Source organism: Ceratotherium simum, chromosome 13, assembly GCF_057802395.1.
Source record: "Ceratotherium simum simum isolate JZ-2026a chromosome 13, ASM5780239v1, whole genome shotgun sequence".
In the NCBI taxonomy this organism is placed as follows: domain Eukaryota; kingdom Metazoa; phylum Chordata; class Mammalia; order Perissodactyla; family Rhinocerotidae; genus Ceratotherium; species Ceratotherium simum.
In genome coordinates this window covers 53,566,040-53,584,578 of record NC_141912.1, presented here as the reverse complement: position 1 = coordinate 53,584,578, position 18,539 = coordinate 53,566,040, and the positions used below count along the sequence as shown (strand labels likewise).

At 35.3% G+C, this 18,539-nt stretch overlaps 1 protein-coding gene across 2 annotated transcripts in view; it reads right to left on the bottom strand.

The window, feature by feature from the left end:
* TINAG (tubulointerstitial nephritis antigen) overlaps window positions 1-18,539 on the bottom strand; it is a 92,142-nt gene that overhangs the window by 49,933 nt on the left and 23,670 nt on the right. The window contains exons 5-9 of one of the 2 annotated variants that reach the window (XM_004424008.2): window positions 16,660-16,783; window positions 12,546-12,696; window positions 10,193-10,373; window positions 8,598-8,643; window positions 4,957-5,080 (exon numbers count right to left, since the gene is read on the bottom strand). In XM_004424008.2, coding sequence (XP_004424065.1) covers window positions 4,957-5,080; window positions 8,598-8,643; window positions 10,193-10,373; window positions 12,546-12,696; window positions 16,660-16,783 — 626 coding nt within the window. Of the gene's footprint in view, window positions 1-4,956; window positions 5,081-8,597; window positions 8,644-10,192; window positions 10,374-12,545; window positions 12,702-16,659; window positions 16,784-18,539 lie in introns of both variants that reach the window. The other variant, XM_087438728.1, reaches the window with a different exon arrangement.

Below are 18,539 nucleotides of genomic sequence, written 5' to 3'. Positions count from 1 at the left end.
AGTTTGGAGTTCAGGAGAGAGACCTGGGCTGGAGATACAAATTCAGCTGGTGTCAGGTTTAGATGGTACTCAAAGCCAGGATGAGCTCAGAGACTGATGAGTTCACCAGAGAATGAGTGGGACTAGAAGGAAGAAAAGGACAAGAACTGAGTCTGGGGCACTCCAACATTAAGAAGCATAGAAGTACTTGCTTCTTAAAGAAGAAAGAAAAGAAAAAAACAAACCTAGCAAAGGATACTGAAAAGTCACAGCCAGCAAGGAAAAACCAGGAGGAAGAGGTGGCCGGCCTGGCTTCTGCCTGAGAGAGCAATGTAGAGGTCATTGATAACCTTGAAATAAATATTTTTATGAAGAGGAAGAGGGAAATGAAAAAGTGATTGGAGAGATTTAAGAAAAAATGGGGAGAGAAGACCTGAAGACAGTGAGTACAGACAAATCTTGTGAGGAGTTTGCTCTCAGGAGAGAACATAAACGGAGGGTAGCAGAAGTAGAGTCAAGAGAGAGTTGGGTTTCTTTGTTTTTTAATAATATCTGAGAAATAATGGCATGCTCGTATGGTGGTAGAAATAAAATTAATTATAGAGAAGAAAAAGAAAAACATTGCTTCTGCATATTCTTGAATAGTGGAGAGGGGTTGGGTCTACACTGTAGCAAGAGGGATTTAGATAGGAGCACAGATGGTTCATCTATGTAAGAAAAGGGGAGAAAGAGAATGAGGGAGTGCATACTGATAGGTGGCACGTGTGATACTGGGAGTTGTTTTCGATTGCTTTAATCTTTTTGGTAAAATAGAATTCAAGGTTATCACCTAAGAGCATAAAGGTGGAGGTATTGAGGACTCAAGAAAAAAGGGGGGCCGGCCTGGTGGCACAAGCAGTTAAGTGCACTCGCTCCGCTGCTGCAGCCCGGAGTTTGCCGGTTCGGATCCCGGGCGTGCACCGATGCACCGCTTGGCAAGCCATGCTGTGGTGGCGTCCCATATAAAGTGGAGGAAGATGGGCACGAATGTTAGCCCAGGGCCAGTCTTCCTCAGCAAAAAAAAAAAGAGGAAGATTGGCAGATGTTAGCACAGGCTGATGTCCTCACAAAAAAAAAAAAGAAAAAAGGAAAAGTTTTGAGATAATCACCTGAGGATTGTGACAGTAAGCAGAATAGGAATCTAGAATATGATTGCCTGGTAGTATTAAATAACTACTTCATATTTGTGGTTATAAATTAAAGTGAAACCAGCATAATTATGTGTTTTTTCAAGCCGTGTTCAGATGCACAGCTGCAGGTACAAAATAGGGTGATTTGAATTTACCCAGAGCTGAGATTTTGCTAAGCTAATATGATGAAATAAGCAAGCGCAGAAGAGTCCAGGGTACTTGTGAGTGGTTACAATGATTTGCCATGGAATTTTAACTCAATAAGGAAGGGAGTGTGGGCATCAAGCATAAGAGGGACAGTTAAATGGTGGTCAGATTGAATGGCATAATTCATTAAAAGAATGTATGAGGCTGAAGGATTGCTGAGGTGTGAGTAGTGGAGAGAGTGGACTGGAAAGAGAGGCAGTCATGGTGAAATGTGGATTTGAGATTAAATTTTTTAGAAGAAGGCAAGCAAAAGATACATGAAGAATATACAGTTCAAAAGGAATTATTCAAGGAAACTAGAGAAGTCAGACATAGACTCAAAGAAATTACAGACATGATTGCTCTAAATATAGCTCAAAGAAAACCTTGCAAGGCAATCAAAATAAACAAATGGGTCTACTTCAAACCAAAAAGCCTCTACATGGCAAAGGAAACCATCAACAAAGTGAAAAGACAACCTAACAACTGGGAGAAGATATTTGCAAATCATATATTTGATAAGGGGTCAATATCCAAAATATATAAAGAACTCATACAACTTAACAACAAAAAAACAACCCGATTAAAAAATGGGCAGAGGATCTGAACAGACATTTTTCCAAAAAGATATACAGATGGCCAATAGGGACATCAAAAGATGTTTAACATCATTAATTACTAGGGAAATGCAAATCAAAACTACAAGATATTACCTCATGCCAATCAGAACGGCTATTATTAAAAAGATAAGAATAACAAGTGTTGGAGAAGATGTGGAGAAAAGGGAACCCTCATGACACTGCTTGTAGGAATGTAAACTGGTGCAGCCACTATGGAAAGCAGTATGGAGATTTCTCAAAAAGTTAAGAATAGAACTATCATATGATCCAGCTATTCCACTTCTGGGTTTTTATCTAAAGAACATGAAAACACTAATTCAAAAAGATATATGCACCTCTATGTTCACTGCAGCATTATTCACAATGGCCGAGACAGAGAAACAACCTAAGTGTCCATCAACAGATGAATGGATAAAAAAGATGAGGTATGAATATATATAATGGAATACTACTCAGCTATAAAAAGGGATGAAACCTTGCCATTTGTGACAACATGGATGGACCTTGAGGGCATTATGCTAAGCAAAGTCAGTCAGATGGAGAATGCCAAATACTCTATGATTTCACTCATATGTGGAAGATAAAACAACAACAACAAACACATAGATACAGAGATTAGATTTGTGGTTGACAGAGGGGATGGGGAAGGGGTAAGGGTGATAGAGGTAAAAGGGCACGTGTGTATAGCGATGAATGTCAATGAGACTTTGGGTGGTAAACGTGATGTAGTCTACACAGAAATAGAAATATAGCAATGTATGCCTGAAATTTATATAATGTTATAAACCAATGTTACCACAATTAAAAATTAATTAAATAAATAAAAGAAAGACAATCTAAAGAAAAGGAAGAGAAAAAATTTAAAAACATTTCAGAGGTGAGAGCCATTTGGAGAATGAACACCCAATACAACTAATGTTCAGATATATGGGACAAAGTAGAGAAAATCATACACAATGAAATGATAAAAAACTATAAATATTGTGAAAAAGGTATTAGGAGATATAGAAGATCCAGCATATGTGTAATATGTACTTTTAATTTTAAAAAGTAAATATTTTTAATTCAAAGATAATAAAAAGATGAATATGAGTATTCACGAGGAAAAAGTCACGTCACTTGTAAGGGGACAAAAGCATCTAGTTGGCCAGAGATTTTTCTAGATGAAAACTCAATGTCAGAAACCCTGGAGCAACATCTGCCAAGTTCTGAAGTTTCTATAGTCTCAGAATCTTATACCTGATAAAATTACTCTTGAATTGAAAGAAAACATACACTTTCTCAAATGTGCAAGAAATTAGGGACCACAGGCATCAGGAGCTCTTCTTGATTAAAAAAAAAAAAAAAAACAATTACTGGAAAATAAAATTCACCCAAGGAAATAATTAATAAAAATTAAACTCAAGGACAGAAAAGATAAAGATATTTGCTTATCATTGATTCCATTAATATACAACAAAGTATAAACAACTATGGATATTATGATTTCAGAGCAGAATGCAAATTTTGTAATCCCTTAACATATAAAAATAATAATATTACTAACAAAAATAAGATGTATGAGAGGAGGAAAGGTGGGAAGAAGTATAAAAATGATAAATTTTCTCATCTTTTCTATTAACAAATCAATAGATAAAATCTGAAATTGAAATATGTGGTTAAAAATGGACTCCAATCTCTAATTCTTTTAACATATTCTTTTCTTAAGTGTAAAGGATTCTTTTAGGAACCAGCATCTCCTGTGCTGAAGAATCAAAAATAACCTCATTTCACATCATTTCATTAAAGTAAACTTAGCCTGAATATTAGTGTTTTAAAATGCTGTTATCCTGTATTGTCTTTCTATTTTTGTCTCTCTAACTTCTCATCAACAGAGAGAGAGACAGAGAGACTTGATCTGACATGCTTTTCACCAAATGTTAATAGTGATTTGGGGAGATTAATATGATTTGGGATTTTCTTTCTACTATCTTCTTTTTAGGTCAAGAATTTTTGTAAGCATATGTGCATTTTATATGAATATAGTGAGCTAATATGCATTTTATTTAAAAATTATACTTTTTAAAAATTAAATCAAGCACCTTGTTTCATATAACCTAAAAATGTAGGGTAATATGAAACTATTTTAGGCCTCTAAAGAGGAGTAATGCTGAGTAATCAAAACTATACAGAATAAACTTATTAAAACGGAAGAGTAAAACACAGTGTTTGAAGAAATATTGGGAAACTGGCATTCCTTTTTTTTTGTTTTCTTTTGTTTGTATGTTTTTTTGGTGAAGATTAGCCCTGAGCTAACATCTGTTGCCAATCCTCCTCTTTTTGCTGAGGAAGATAGGCCCTGGGCTAACATCTGTGCCCACTTTCCTCCACTTTATATGTGGGACTCTGCCAGAGCATGGCTTGATAAGTGGTGCCATCAGTCTGCACCTGGGATCTGAACCCACAAACTGAGTGGGATCTATTTGTGAAATTACTTACTCTTGAAATGCAACCAATTTTGAGCCTCTTTCTTGCCCTTGTAGAGCTGAATGTATTTTACTTGCAAATTTGATAAATGTAATTTCCACAATTCTCACATGAATATAAAAAATAATCTTACATTGAATTAAAGGTGACCCTACCCTCTCTTCCTGCTCAATCTCTACCATTTGTAATTCTATCCACAACCTTCTCCCCAAATCCTAATACACTTTGGATCCGTACCCTTCCCTTGATTACGTCACATGTAGAATTTATGCCTATAATATATTTCCCTTGCACTCAGAACACAAACACAAAGTGAGACACAGAAAATCATCATCTTTCCCAGAATATTGAGTTACCCTTTAACAGGACTTTTTTATAAAATAATGACGAATAGTGTCAAGGCTCAGATAATTTTTAATTTGTATCAGAATCTCTTATACCATGGGGAATTCTGGTACCTAAACGCACTACATATACTCATTTTCAGTTTCATTCTCCAAAAGCATCAACTGAAGATTTTTAAGTAACTGCCTTACCCAGTGAGTTTGATGGCATGTGTCCGAAGCTTTCGATATTTTTCTGATTCTTCGTTTGTGCTGGTAACATGTCTATATATGCCCGTCTTATAATGGAAGAAATCCTCATGGACTTGCATTATGGCTAAAATAAAACCCAACAGGATAAATGACACGGTTTTAAAGAATTATCTTTAAAAACCTCCAGAAATTCTCATAGAATAATCGATGGGTAAAATTGCTAGGAGTAGAATTTAAGAAGGAATTTTGCAATTCAGCCTAATTTTCTTTCCTGCTTAATTTAATTGGCTGCAGTATTTTCTTGTTCTCTTATAAAAACAACTTTAGCTATTTAGAATATTACTTAAGTACACACTATACCTTTAAATCACCATCTATTCTTAACTGACGGAAGCACTATTACCAGGAATGGAGCCCCTTGCAGCAAAGGCCCACTACCTTTGGCTAGTAATTGCTATTTCTCCATTAACCTCGGGCTTCCCTACAAGCCTCTTAAAACTCCAATTAAGATAGTAGCAAAGGGTGAACCTAGCAAACCGGGCTTAAAGCAATTGTCCTTAATCCTTAGAAGTAAATACAAACCTTCCCTTGGTGAATTTGAATAAAAAGCAAACCCTTGGCAAAAGAATACTCTGACAAGATTTCATCCTTTCAGCTCAGGAGAGCTAAGCCAATGTTGTATTCTTTAGAAAGTCAGAGCCTATACTTTATAAAGCTCTCTATTCCCTCACCTAGATTGCTTCTTTTCTGTATTGTGTGCTGCTCTGTTGACGGGCTTGGACAATTCAGGGGGAAGAGTCTCAACTTCTCTTCTGGAAGACGTGAATTGAAAATATTTTTAGTTGGGACTAGATAAGTATACCTCGATAACTGTGTACAATGCTCATCTATCTTAGTTTGATGCGCATTTTAAATAAAATAAGAACTAAGGTCACTAGCATTTAATAGATCCTGAAATGAAGCTTCTACTCCAAAGTCAAATATAATTTTTTAATGTTCCACTTTTTATTTCATTTTTTAATGTTCCATGCCTTTTCTGATGTTGCTGAAATATTCTTAAAATTCTTCTTTATCTACTTTAAAACACATTCCCATAGGATTTTAAGAATGTATATAACTGTACTCTAGGCAGATCTTGGCTTTTGTTCTCTTTCCAGCACCTAAACTTATTTTTAATTCCACACATTTCAGAAGAATGCATAGTGTTATTTATTCAGCATTTTATTGCCTTTTACATTCTTTTGTACTGAGAGAGGGGGGAAATGCTGTATGTTAGCCCAGGCAGCAATGTGCAGCCAATCACGTTGCATCGACAGCAAGATGAGTCAACCAGCATTTATAAAAATGTGACGATATTGCTAGTGGTTTTTCTTTTCTATAGGCACACTGACTCCTTTAGTTCTTCTCAACCCTCTCTAAGCACCGTGAATAAAATGTACTCTTCATTGCTGAAAAACACTGCCAACTAAAGAAACATGGCTGAGAAGTCATCACAATTAACTTGAAGGTGGCTCCTTCCTTCAGTTTCTGACACCAAGACAGACTTGATGAACCCATAAATATATAACTATATAAGTTATTGCAGTGCAATTTTACTTTTGGAAAACTGCAGCGAACTTATTACACAGAACTATAATGTGCATGAGGACAGGCGGTAGCCACCTCCATTAGGGCTTCTTTCTAATGGCTCAGGCTAGCAGTAGGTAAATTCTCAACAATCATTTGTTAAATGGATGTTGAATAATTTGGATTTCAACTTTATTATTTTCAAATTCGAAATCTTTATTTTTGGTTCATTATATGAAGTTCATGAACATTCAAGTATTTGACCGTAAAATAAACCTAAGGTGTTCTCAGTTTTAAATAATTATGATCCAAATTTCTTTTGACTGATTAAAGAAAGAAAAAGAGAGAGAAACTTGAAACAGTAATACAATGATTTGAAGTTTCAGAGAGGTTAAATAACTTGCCCAAAGTCATTTAAGTAACAAATGTCAAAGTTGGAATTTTGAATTCAGCCTCGAGTACAAATGGCTGTGCTCCTTCAAATTAGTCACATAAACGCCACTTAATACGTCACACATTTAACAATTGAACATACATTAACATTGAACATGCATAAGTCATACATTTAACAAATGAATAGTCAACAATTCATACACATGAATTCCCCCACTCTTATAATAGCCAACAAAAATTACACAATAGTAAGGAGAAAAAAAATTCTCATTTTTGTCAGGTTTTGTGTAAGGCCCCAGGATTTTTAAAATCAAATTCAGGACATATTTAGCATAAGTTTTCGTTTCTCATAAATGTTAACCAGTGATAATGATAAATACAAATTCTTCCAACACAATTTTAAACTCTATGGTTCCTCTAGATGTTGAGCCAAAATCAATTAAATGGTCGGCATTCAGAAAAACAAAAACAAATACTGGCCAATAGTTCCTTAAGTATACATCAAATGTTTTAAATTTAATTTTTCATTTAAATTTATTTGGTTAATTTGAATTTATTTGATTTATTCCACTGCATGGATAATATATTTTGGGCATTTCAGTGTTCACAACCTGAATTTCCATTTCAGGCCTCACTGGATCTGTTCTTCCACGGACTTCAAGGCAATGTTTAGTACAGGGATATACGCTGTGAATTTATCTTTATCCATGCCCTTGGTGCAAAATAAAATTCAATATGTAAGCAGAGAAACTATGTGTCAGAGATAATAACATAAAAATCAAAGTCAACATACAGTAAGTCAGTATATTATTTTCTTTCTTTTTTTTACTTTGTGTGTGTGTGTGTGTGTGTGTGTGTGTGTGAGGAAGAGTAGCCCTGAACTAATATCTGTTACTAATCCTCCTGTTTTTGCTGAGGAAGATTGGCCCTGGGCTGACATCTGTGCCCATCCTCCTCTACTTTATATGGGACGCCACTGCAGCATGGCTTCATAAGTGGTGGGTCTGTCCACGCCCAGGACCCGAACCCGCAAATCCTGGGCCGCCAAAGCGGAGCGCGCGAATTTAACCACTGTGCCACCTGGCCAGCCCCAGTATATTATTTTCTTATTTACTGTTAGTTTACTATCATAACAAGTTTACAAAATTGATCAAAATAGAAAGCCTTTTATAAAACACAAAAATCATACTGGCTTATTTGATTTATTTCGAGCTTATCATAAAAGGAAAGTATCTACTTTGTTTCTACTGCTAAACCTTGATTTTTTTTTTCAATCCATTACCTAAACCATTTAAACTGAAGAGGAGAAAATTTCTGACACTATGTATGATTCTTAAATATGACTGAACAATTAAATGAGCTCCATCACTTAGCATTTCATATTTGACTGTCTATTTGGTCCGTGATCATTTTGGAAAGATTTACCAGACTTGCATGAAATGTCTCATTAATATTTAAGAATTTAATTTATGAACGAGTCTATCCTCTTAAAATGGCAGCTCATGAAGTTATTAGGTGAGCATATCTCCTATAATTGCACTGATCTTAGAACTGTTGAACCTTATGAATACTCTAAAAGTAAAAATTTTCTTTTGTTTATTAAGCTCCTTTTACATGAGCTAAAATGTAACGTTGTTTATAAAGGAATAAATAAAACACAAAATTATTTCATTCAAGCTTACCTTGAACTGGTCCGTTTTGCATGATTTCTCTCATTATCTCAGTTTCCTGGAAGGAAAAATATCAATGAGCATCATTCCTGTTATCAGAGTACACTAAATCTATTGTTTGGTGTATAATGTTAGGTGTTGTACAATCAGCTTAGGAGTTATACAACCCAGTGTGCCTTGACTTCTTGCAATTTACTCTTAATCACACTTTGAAATTCTCACATGTGAAATGCCGTATTGATGAAGTTACTACAAACAAGACGCACCCATTTGTTTCACTGACTTTTACCACTGATGATAGTTTTGGAAGGGAAAGGAAATATAACAACTTTTTATGATCATAAAGAAAAAATAATTAAGTGAAAACCATGTTTTACCTGTGGAGATTAGTGTCATCTCTCTCCTTTTGATCAAAGAGCCATCCCAGATGATTGTTTAGTGAGGTTTCTCAGTGTAGTTTTAGCATACAAATATTTCTGTGTTGCCACCCAATGTCTAACACAGCTGTTAGTATGAGACACGTGATTCATTCATTCATTCATTCATTCATTCATTCATTCATCTGTGCACATGGATCACAGAGTACATACCAGAAACTAGGTAGAAACAAATATTAACCCTTCACCTACCCTCAAGGTATTTGCATTTTGGTGGAGTAGACAGACAGTAACATTACTAATTGCATTATGATATAATAAGTTTTATTACAGAGACAAGCATAAAGTGCCATGGATACAAACAAGAAAGGGAAATTAATTCTGCCTAGGGGTCAAGAAAACTTCACAGATAAAATGAAGTTTTGACCTGGGTCTTGACACAAGTGTGGGACTTTACCAGTGGAAATAGATCGGGATAAGCATTTGGGTCAGAGGAATCTGGCTAAGTAGAGAAGTAAGGAAGAGCATGGTCTACCTAGGGAGCAGACCATAGTCCCAAACATCAGAACACTATGGGCAGGTGGAGGGGGTGGATGCTGGCAGGACATGAGGCTGTAAAAGAAGTAGAACCAAATCATGAAGGCCTGTATGTCATGGTAAGAAGCCTGGACTGTCTTCTGCAGGTAATTGGAAGCCACTGAAGGTTCAGATATTCTGAAAGTGGGAAGACCTGCGTAACACTGACATGATGAAGTAATATTTGCCTCAGCTTTTAATATGACAAGCTGGAATCCACGGGAGTCCTTTTCCCATTATAGCTATGTCCACTTCAAGCATTTTGTGGGATAAGGCAAAGGATTGATAAAATGACCTACTAGCACAAAAAACTCAATGGAAAGGGTTTGATTTAGCTTTTATTTATCAAATATATATACATATATATATCAAATACATATATATATATAACATAATTTTAAAACTCTATATCCATGGGCATTTTTAAATTTAAGCCAATCACTTATACTGCCAATATTACAACGATCAGAAGTCATACCCAAACTGAAGTCTTCAATGGACACTTCAAGAATACCAAAAATTATACCTGACAGCATAGCATTATTTTAGAGTATAATAGTTTTAAATAGTTTTTAAATATGTAGTTTTAATAACAGCAGAGCTATACATTTTTTAGAAATTCAACCATCGTTAATTCTTGTCATTTAGACTTACGTTGGAAGAGACTCTATATGGAGGAGAACATTGGTAGATCCTATTAGATTTCTCGAAGCTGTTGGGACACGGCTTTGTGGCATGACGTTTTCCCCGCGCATCAGACCTACTTGCCATGGCACAGTCATCCTTAGTAGCATTTTGGTCCTTGAAAAGTGGATAACATGCATGGGATACCAGTCTATGAGGAATAAGAAAAGTAATAAAGGTAATACTTAGGAAAGTGTCATAATATCCTATCTATATACTATTTTACTGAATTAAACATTCATAAATTATTCTGGCCACTTACATGTTTAATTTCAAAATGTTGACTGACTCCAACAAGCAGCTCAGAGACATTACACTCCCCGCCCCCCACTTATTTCTTCATTACAATTTTAATAATCTTGCTTCAATCTACTTTAATAAATAATTCTACCTACAGTATAGAATTTCCTGAAGATAAAAAGTGACCATCAATAAAATCTGTGGTAATATTAATAGGAGAAGGACTCCTTCATTCTTTGTCTATAATTATAACATAGAAGAGCCAAATTTAATGTGAAAAAGACAATAAATTTTATTATACTCGGGGTATTCTGATAAATTATCTAAGTTCTAGAATTAAAGGTTTTTTTCATACTTTTATTAAGTTATAGATATCTTCTCATAAGACTTCATTTATTATGTGTCTGTAGCTCATGATATTTTGGGAGAAATAGAATGTACTAATACAGTATTAAAAGTTAATAAAGTGGAAAGCTATCAGATATATACATTATACAAAAAGTAAAGAGAATAATTTTGGTTTCTGATTTTGAAACTGAATATAGAAAAGTATAAATGATTTGGCTCCAAATCTAACATAATTCATTGAATATAGAAGCAGATAGAAAAGAAAATAAAACAATGGAATTGGTTGTACTGATATGGAATGTTGAACTGGCCATTGAAGTATCCAATATGATCACTTCAAGAAAATTCATTAGTGTCCAAAACAGTAAGAGAATCTGAACAAGGAGCATGATGAAAGCAAAGCCATTAAAAACACCAAATACTTTTAAAAGGTCTTGCATTCAATACATTACTTTGGGATAATTAGTGGGGTGAACTGAGTTGTGTGCCCCACCTAATTCATACGCTGAAGCCCTAACCCCCAATTTGATGGTATTTGGAGATGGGGCCTTTGGGAGATAACTAGCTTTAAATGAGATCATGAGGGTGGGGCCCTCATGATGAGATTAGTTCCCTTATGAGAAGAGGAAGAGAAACTAGAGCTCTCTCTCTGCCATGTGAGGACACAGAGAGAAGGTAACCCAGCAAAAGGGCTCTTGCCAGGAACTGAATCAACTAACCCCTTGACCCTGGGCTTCTTAGCCTCCAGAACTGTGAGAAATAAATGCCTGTTGTTTAAGCCACCAGTTTATTGTATTTCATTATGTTAACCTGAGCAGACTAATACAATGAGATTTAGTTGGGTCTTAAGGATAATTTTTATTTTTAAGCTCCTAAAGGGCTTTAATTTTTGTCATTGCACAAAACAGAAGCCAATGAAGCAGTACTACACCAGGAAGGTATCAGCCCAAGTGGTCCACCCTAAGCACCACCTTATTAGGCAAAACATACGAAAAAAAGTTTTTTAAGAAATGTATTGCCACCCATCAATATCTAAAACCCTCTCTTTCATAGCATCTAACTATTCTATAGCAGACCCAGAGCACTCAATGGACTAGGAAAGAACAGGAAAGCAATATATATGTATGCTACTAGCTATCAGCTGCAGGTTCCTTAGCTTAACAACTCAGCCCTTAAGTAGATTGGCTCTTATAATAGACACGAGGATGCTGTGTGGGTATCAGAGAGTATCCCACATGAGAGTAAAGAAATGCAACCTGCCTTTTCTCATCAAATGGGATGGGGACAATTAATGAAATTGATGAGCTGAGGCAACTATAAATTACTTCTTTATTTTACTCATATTAATCTAATTTTACCTGCCATTATCTATTCACCTACCTGAGTTACTGAAAGATTCAACAGAGGTACCAGCAATATTAATGACTCTATTCCCTCCATGGGGACTCAGTAGAACCATTTGGCTCAGAGCAACAAAGAGACAATGCTTACTTGAGTCTTCCTATTAATTTAGCTAGGAATGCATACATTCTTCAAATAATTGTTTCCAATAGCTTATAATTTCAGTAGATAGCAAATATAGTATATATTTAAATATAATACATATATTTATACAGATGTAGCATATATATTTTTATATTTTTTGGTAAAAATCTTGAAATATGTTTTTTTCCTTATTCTAACCCCAAGCAGCACTCATAAGAATCCTAGAAACACATGTTGGGCAGCTATTTACCCACGTTTTCTCAGGTACCACCAAGCCCTATCAATGCTTCCACTGTTGCATCCATGACAGTCCTTGGCACAGCAAGAGATCAAATTCTGAGGGGATAGATTGGCTGTGTATCGCCCGTTGGACTGAATTGCTATTCGGTCGGCTGCCACACCTGTTTCAAATAGAATATTAATTAATATTCAAATAGCACATGTATTTCTAATTATTTACACAGCCCTTTTCGTTGGAACCCTAAACTAGTCTTCAAAATTTTATGTAATTTAAAATGAAGGCCAAATGTCATTAATATCTCTATATATTCCAAGAAGTTCAAATGTGTAACAATTTTAGTCATAACTTTTGTCTGATTTTGGTATTGCTCTATTGTTCTATCAATTTCAACGACTTTTCTGTTTCTTGTTCCTTTCATACTACATATACTTCTGAATTCTTCGTTAAGAAATCTGTCAAGTGAAACTCCTTGAGGGCAAGAGCCATATCTTACTTATATTGTATCTCCTGCACCTGGAAGAGTGTCTTACATACAGTCATGGATAAATATATGTTTTTTGAAATGAATGTAACTAAACTAAGTAAATCAGAAAAACTGATCATAGAAATATTAATTGGAAATTCATCCATATTAATCTGATATACTAGAATAAATTGAATCTGTGGTTTTTAAACTGGCACCTAGTTTCACAACCCAGGAGACCATTCTTAAGCTAATCTAGACTAATATGAATCTATCTTATAAAATATCTAAAAGCTACCTAGCATACTTTTATGCTTATAATATTCTAGAAAATTATATAATATATAATTATAATATATAAATTTATTGAGGAAGAGTGGCCCTGAGCTAACACCTGTTGCCAATCTTCTTTTTTTTTTTCCTTTTTCTCCCCAAAGCCCCAGTACCTAGTTGTATATCCTAGTTGTAGGTCCTGCTAGTTCTTCTATGTGGGATGCTGCCTCAGCATGGCTTGATGAGCAGTGAGCAGGTCTGCACCTAGGATCTGAACTGGCGAACCCCCAGGCCGCCAAAGCGGACCACGCGAACTTAACCACTATGCCACCGGGCCAGCCCCTATATCATACAAATTTATATACATACATAGGATTATATAAATAATTTCCTAGCATGGTTTTTGTTAAATCAGTTCATTCCTTTCCCCAACACATATTTATTGCCCACTACTAGGAGATAGGCGCTGTACTAAGCACTAGAAATTACAATGATGAACAAAAAATACGAGAGTCATAATTCTTCCCTCCTAGAATAATAGACTAGGGAAACTAATCTACCAGTAGCATAAAACTATACCTGTTACCATTTTAATCATAACACCATGATAAACTAATACAAGTAAGGAGATTATGAGAATACGGGGGTGGCTCCATTTTGGTACAGATTTTTGATTGTTGTTGGAAACTTGGTATAGTCTCATTCTTGATGTTTAATCTCTTACCCTTTTTTAAATAAAGGCAACAAAGTCATAACTTTTCATCTATCCATCCAGTTTTCTCAGAAGTTATAGTTTTTGCTCATCAAAATTGTCTGTGTACTGGAACCCCTCAAGGTGTTAATTTAGAATTATTCTAAAATAATTCATTTTAAAATAATTCATTTACAAATGTATTTCTGTGTATACGTGGTTTTTATGGAACTATAGCATATGTATAATTTTGTAGCGCAATTGCTGACACATTTTAGACACTCAGTATGTGTTGAATCTATAACCTCCTACTTCCTTCTCAAGTCCCATCTATTATTGTCCTAGGATATGTTTCTTAGGAGCAAATGACATTATACTACCACCTCTACTATTCTCAAGAAAATAATTTCCTATGTATTTCATAAAAGAACATAGAAATTCTTTGACGCTTTGACTTTCAATATAGGGGTTAGGAATCAAATATAAATTTTTAAAATGTTGGTGTAACTATTTTTTGGTTCAGGAAATACCTTTATAATATAGAAAAAATAGTTAAGGAGTCAGAACCCTGGCTTCCAGGATCATTTCTGAGACTTCTTGGCTTTTAGCTTTGGGTAAGTCACTTCACCTATTTGTGCCTCTATTATAAAACCAAAGGCTTGACAGAGGTGGCCTCTAAGATCCCTTCCAGCCCATGCATCTAAAGATTTCAACTGAAGGATAAGTGTTTTAAATTCCAATGGTATGCAATATGTTGCTCTTATATAGACATTTCTGAATCTTAGTGAAGGTTTAATCCACATTCATTTGAAATACTTAGAAAAGGTCAGAAGATTTGAGAATGACGCAGTTCAGAAAATTGTTTTCCACTCTTTTTTAAAACTTTTACTGGATTTTACCTCTGAGACACACTTTATTATTTTCCCTGCTCATTTTATTCTGTCTCCAAATTTGCTCTGTGGCATGTTATCACTCCCACCATGCCAAACTCCCTCACCTCTTCAGCTCTTGACATCTTGCTTGAATTTTATTTGGCTGCATAACTACTTTTTTATATATGTGTATATTTTTAAAATGTCTTATTTAATTTTTAACTTTTAGCTTCTTTGAAAGACAATTTTTCTTATTTTAACTGCTACTTCCTGATATAATTTTCTAGATCTTTAAGAGAACCTAGTTTATTCTGTTCTTTACTTAACACACTCAAAAATAATAGCATCAGCCTGATTTGCCACACTGAGTACATAGGATACAAAACCGTGTCCTCTGAAACCACAAAAGTATTGAAAACACTCTCTCTGGTGTTTTGGTGAATTAAGTAGGAGGACAAATCCTTCAGCCCTGTGCTGAGCCATCTGTGGGGCTGTGACTTGGAGACACCAAAATACACCACCCAAATCAGTCTAGCAAGTTCCTCTCAGTATTTCACCACCAATATCTTTGCTTAGACATCTTCAGAAATACTGGTCTAGCTTAAATTTAAGGCAAAATTCTTATATATATCACTTAGGAGGGTTAACACATTAACTGCATGAACATAAAATGACAAATGATTTTTCTGATTAAATCTCTGTCCACCTATCTGAAACAGGGCTCAAGAGGTCCCCATGTGGATCCCTAATGCATTGAAGACAAACATCAGATAGCCAGAGAGTATTTATACTGGGGGAGCAGGCAAGAGAGACGAAGCCACTCCAGAGATGGGCTTGGCCAACGCTATAGTTCTGCCAAAGGCAACATTTTTAGAATAAACTAGCTAATGCTATGAAGTAATGACATTTAGACAAAGACATCAGCACTTTTCTGTCCCAAGGAGTGTGACCCTTCAGAGCTGGCTTCTCTAAGAGCCTACGTACTTATTTCACAACGCTTTCTGTGCGTACACCGTTTTTGAGCACTGTTGGAATTACCTTCAAAGCCTAGAAAGTAGTTTTATAAGATCTTTGATAGTTGCCAATCAACATAATGCTTGGTTTGATTTAATTGCTGGAGGACAACCAACACTCCTTTGAGGATAATTTGGAGACCAAATCTTGGGATTAACCTGAGTATTGATTTACTAGATTTGTGAAATTATACGAAAGTAGCTATAAAAAAGGCATTCCTTACATTTTTGAAGTAACAGCAACACTAATTTGGAAGCTACTCTTATTAAAAGATCAGTTATATCACTTTAGAGTCAGAACCTATATATTTACTTTCATTTAAAATGAGATAAAACCCATGTAAATCCATTATCATTTAGTTCTTAAGTTCTACTTTACATCAAATTAATTTAATAATTAAATTTATTCTTGCAAATCTTATAAAGAGAAAAGAACATAAGAACTATATGGCTGTGTGTATATGTGTATTAGGATTACAGATGATATTATGGATGAAGAGGAGCCTCTAGTCTTCTTACTATCTGGCCTTAACTTTCATAGGACAAACAAATTTTGGCAACTTTTTTTTTGTTGCTCTTTTGATTTACTCTCTATTTAAAATTAGACTCTAAAAATAAAGACCAATTTTTGGACTAAAAATGGATTTTTATAAAATCTTCAGGTTATATTCTCTGGTCAGAATAAGATTTTATTTTAATTGACCAAATGTTAACGTTTAAATAGTCTAAATTTAAAAGCCTTTAATTACTTTCCCAGGCTCTAGAGTCAAAGGCAAAATTTATAAGGAAGTAATTAAAATGACTTTATTACTTGCAGTGGAAAATGCCCAAGATGCAGCACAATTTCTTTGATCCAATGGGCTATGAGTCCATCCAGGCCACTTATAAGAAGAAATAAAAAACTCTGGAAGATCAGTTGTTGCAGGTAAAGAAGCCTAAAGAAGAAGAGGCATGCGTGTCAGATTTTTTTCAAATGTATCCCAATAACCATTTTCATAAGAAAATGTCATGCCCTTTTATAACATTTATAACAATTTTTGAATTATTTTGTACATTTAAATTTTCTGAATGACATCCTTGAAAAGCATTAATTATGTAGGATTCCTATTTAACCATGTTTAAAAATGACAATTCAATGCGGGGAATCACAACATAGTGCAAAATCATAGGAACAATACAAAGAATGCTTTTGCTTGGGGTACCATAAAGTGCAATCATTTCAGCCAACGTTTCCGTCATCTTGCATCAGAGTTATGGTCATCCATGTGAAAGACTACATGGTGTTATTTAAATTTGGTCTCATAAATAATGTTTACTTTTATGTCTTTCCTATGTTGAAAAAAGCGGGTGATTCTGATGTGAATTTAATTTTGAAATGATACATTTGTGGCAACTATGCATTAACACACTTGGAGCCCCAAGGAACACCAATTTTACACCAGCTACTGGGAAACAAAACTGAGATGAATTGGTTGATTTTTATAAATCCTTGAAGATTAGAAAGGACTTCAGGACGTGTGTAATGCCAGCTGTACAACACCATGATGTCTTCGGAGCCCATGGTAAAGCCCTGACAGAGTCAATTTCAGCTGCTGTCTTTCCAAGAAAGCAAATTAAATGTTGTGGACCTTGCTGTGTTCATGTCACTCAAAGAAAATCTGAAACACAGTACCCTATTTCTTTCTTTTTTTTTTTTTTTGTGAGGAAGATCAGCCCTGAGCTAACATCCATGCTAATCCCCCTCTTTTTGCTGAGGAAGACCGGCTCTGAGCTAACATCTATTGCCAATCCTCTCCTTTTTTTTTTTTCCCCAAAGCCCCAGTAGTTAGCTGTATGTCACAGCTGCACATCCTTCTAGTTGCTGCATGTGGGATGCGGCCTCAGCATGGCCGGAGAAGCGGTGCATCAGTGAGCGCTTGGGATCTGAACCCTGGCCACCAGTAGCAGAGCAGGTGCACTTAACTGCTAAGCCACGGGGCCAGCCGCCCTATTTCTTTTCCAAACTTTTCAAAAACTGATAAATTTCACTTACATAAGTAATCAGGACTCCAACCAAATAAGGATTTGGTTATTAATTTTTTATCGCTTATGCATACTCATACATTCACACACACACATCATTTTTGAGAGTGCTTTAAAGTTTGCAAATTGTTTTAATACTCAGTATTTTCCTTTATCTTCTCAATAGCGCTACGTGATATAATTAGGGCAAATATTCACTCTATTTTATGAATGAGGAAACAAACTTCTAAAAGTTAAATGACATGCTAAGGTCTCTCAGTGAAAGAAGAAACACCCCTGGGGCTGGCCGGGTGGTGCAGTTGTTAAGTTTGCATGCACTGCTTCAGTAGCCTGGGTTTCGCAGGTTTGGATCCCTGGTGAGGACTTACACATCACTCATCAAGCCATGCTGTGGCGGCGTCCCACATACAAAAATAGAGGAAGATTGGCACAGACGTCATCTCAGGGACAATCTTCCTCAAGCAAAAAGAGGAAAGTTGGCAATAGATGTTAGCTCAGGGCCGATCTTCCTCAAAAAACAAACAAAAAAACAAAGAAGAAGAAACACCCCTGAAACTATACCTAGGTTTGACAATTCTTAACACTATGCTCCATTTATCATTTCCCTTTATCAGAAATACTTTATCAGAAATATGTGGATGCTTTGCAACAGAAGTAAAATGTCTATAA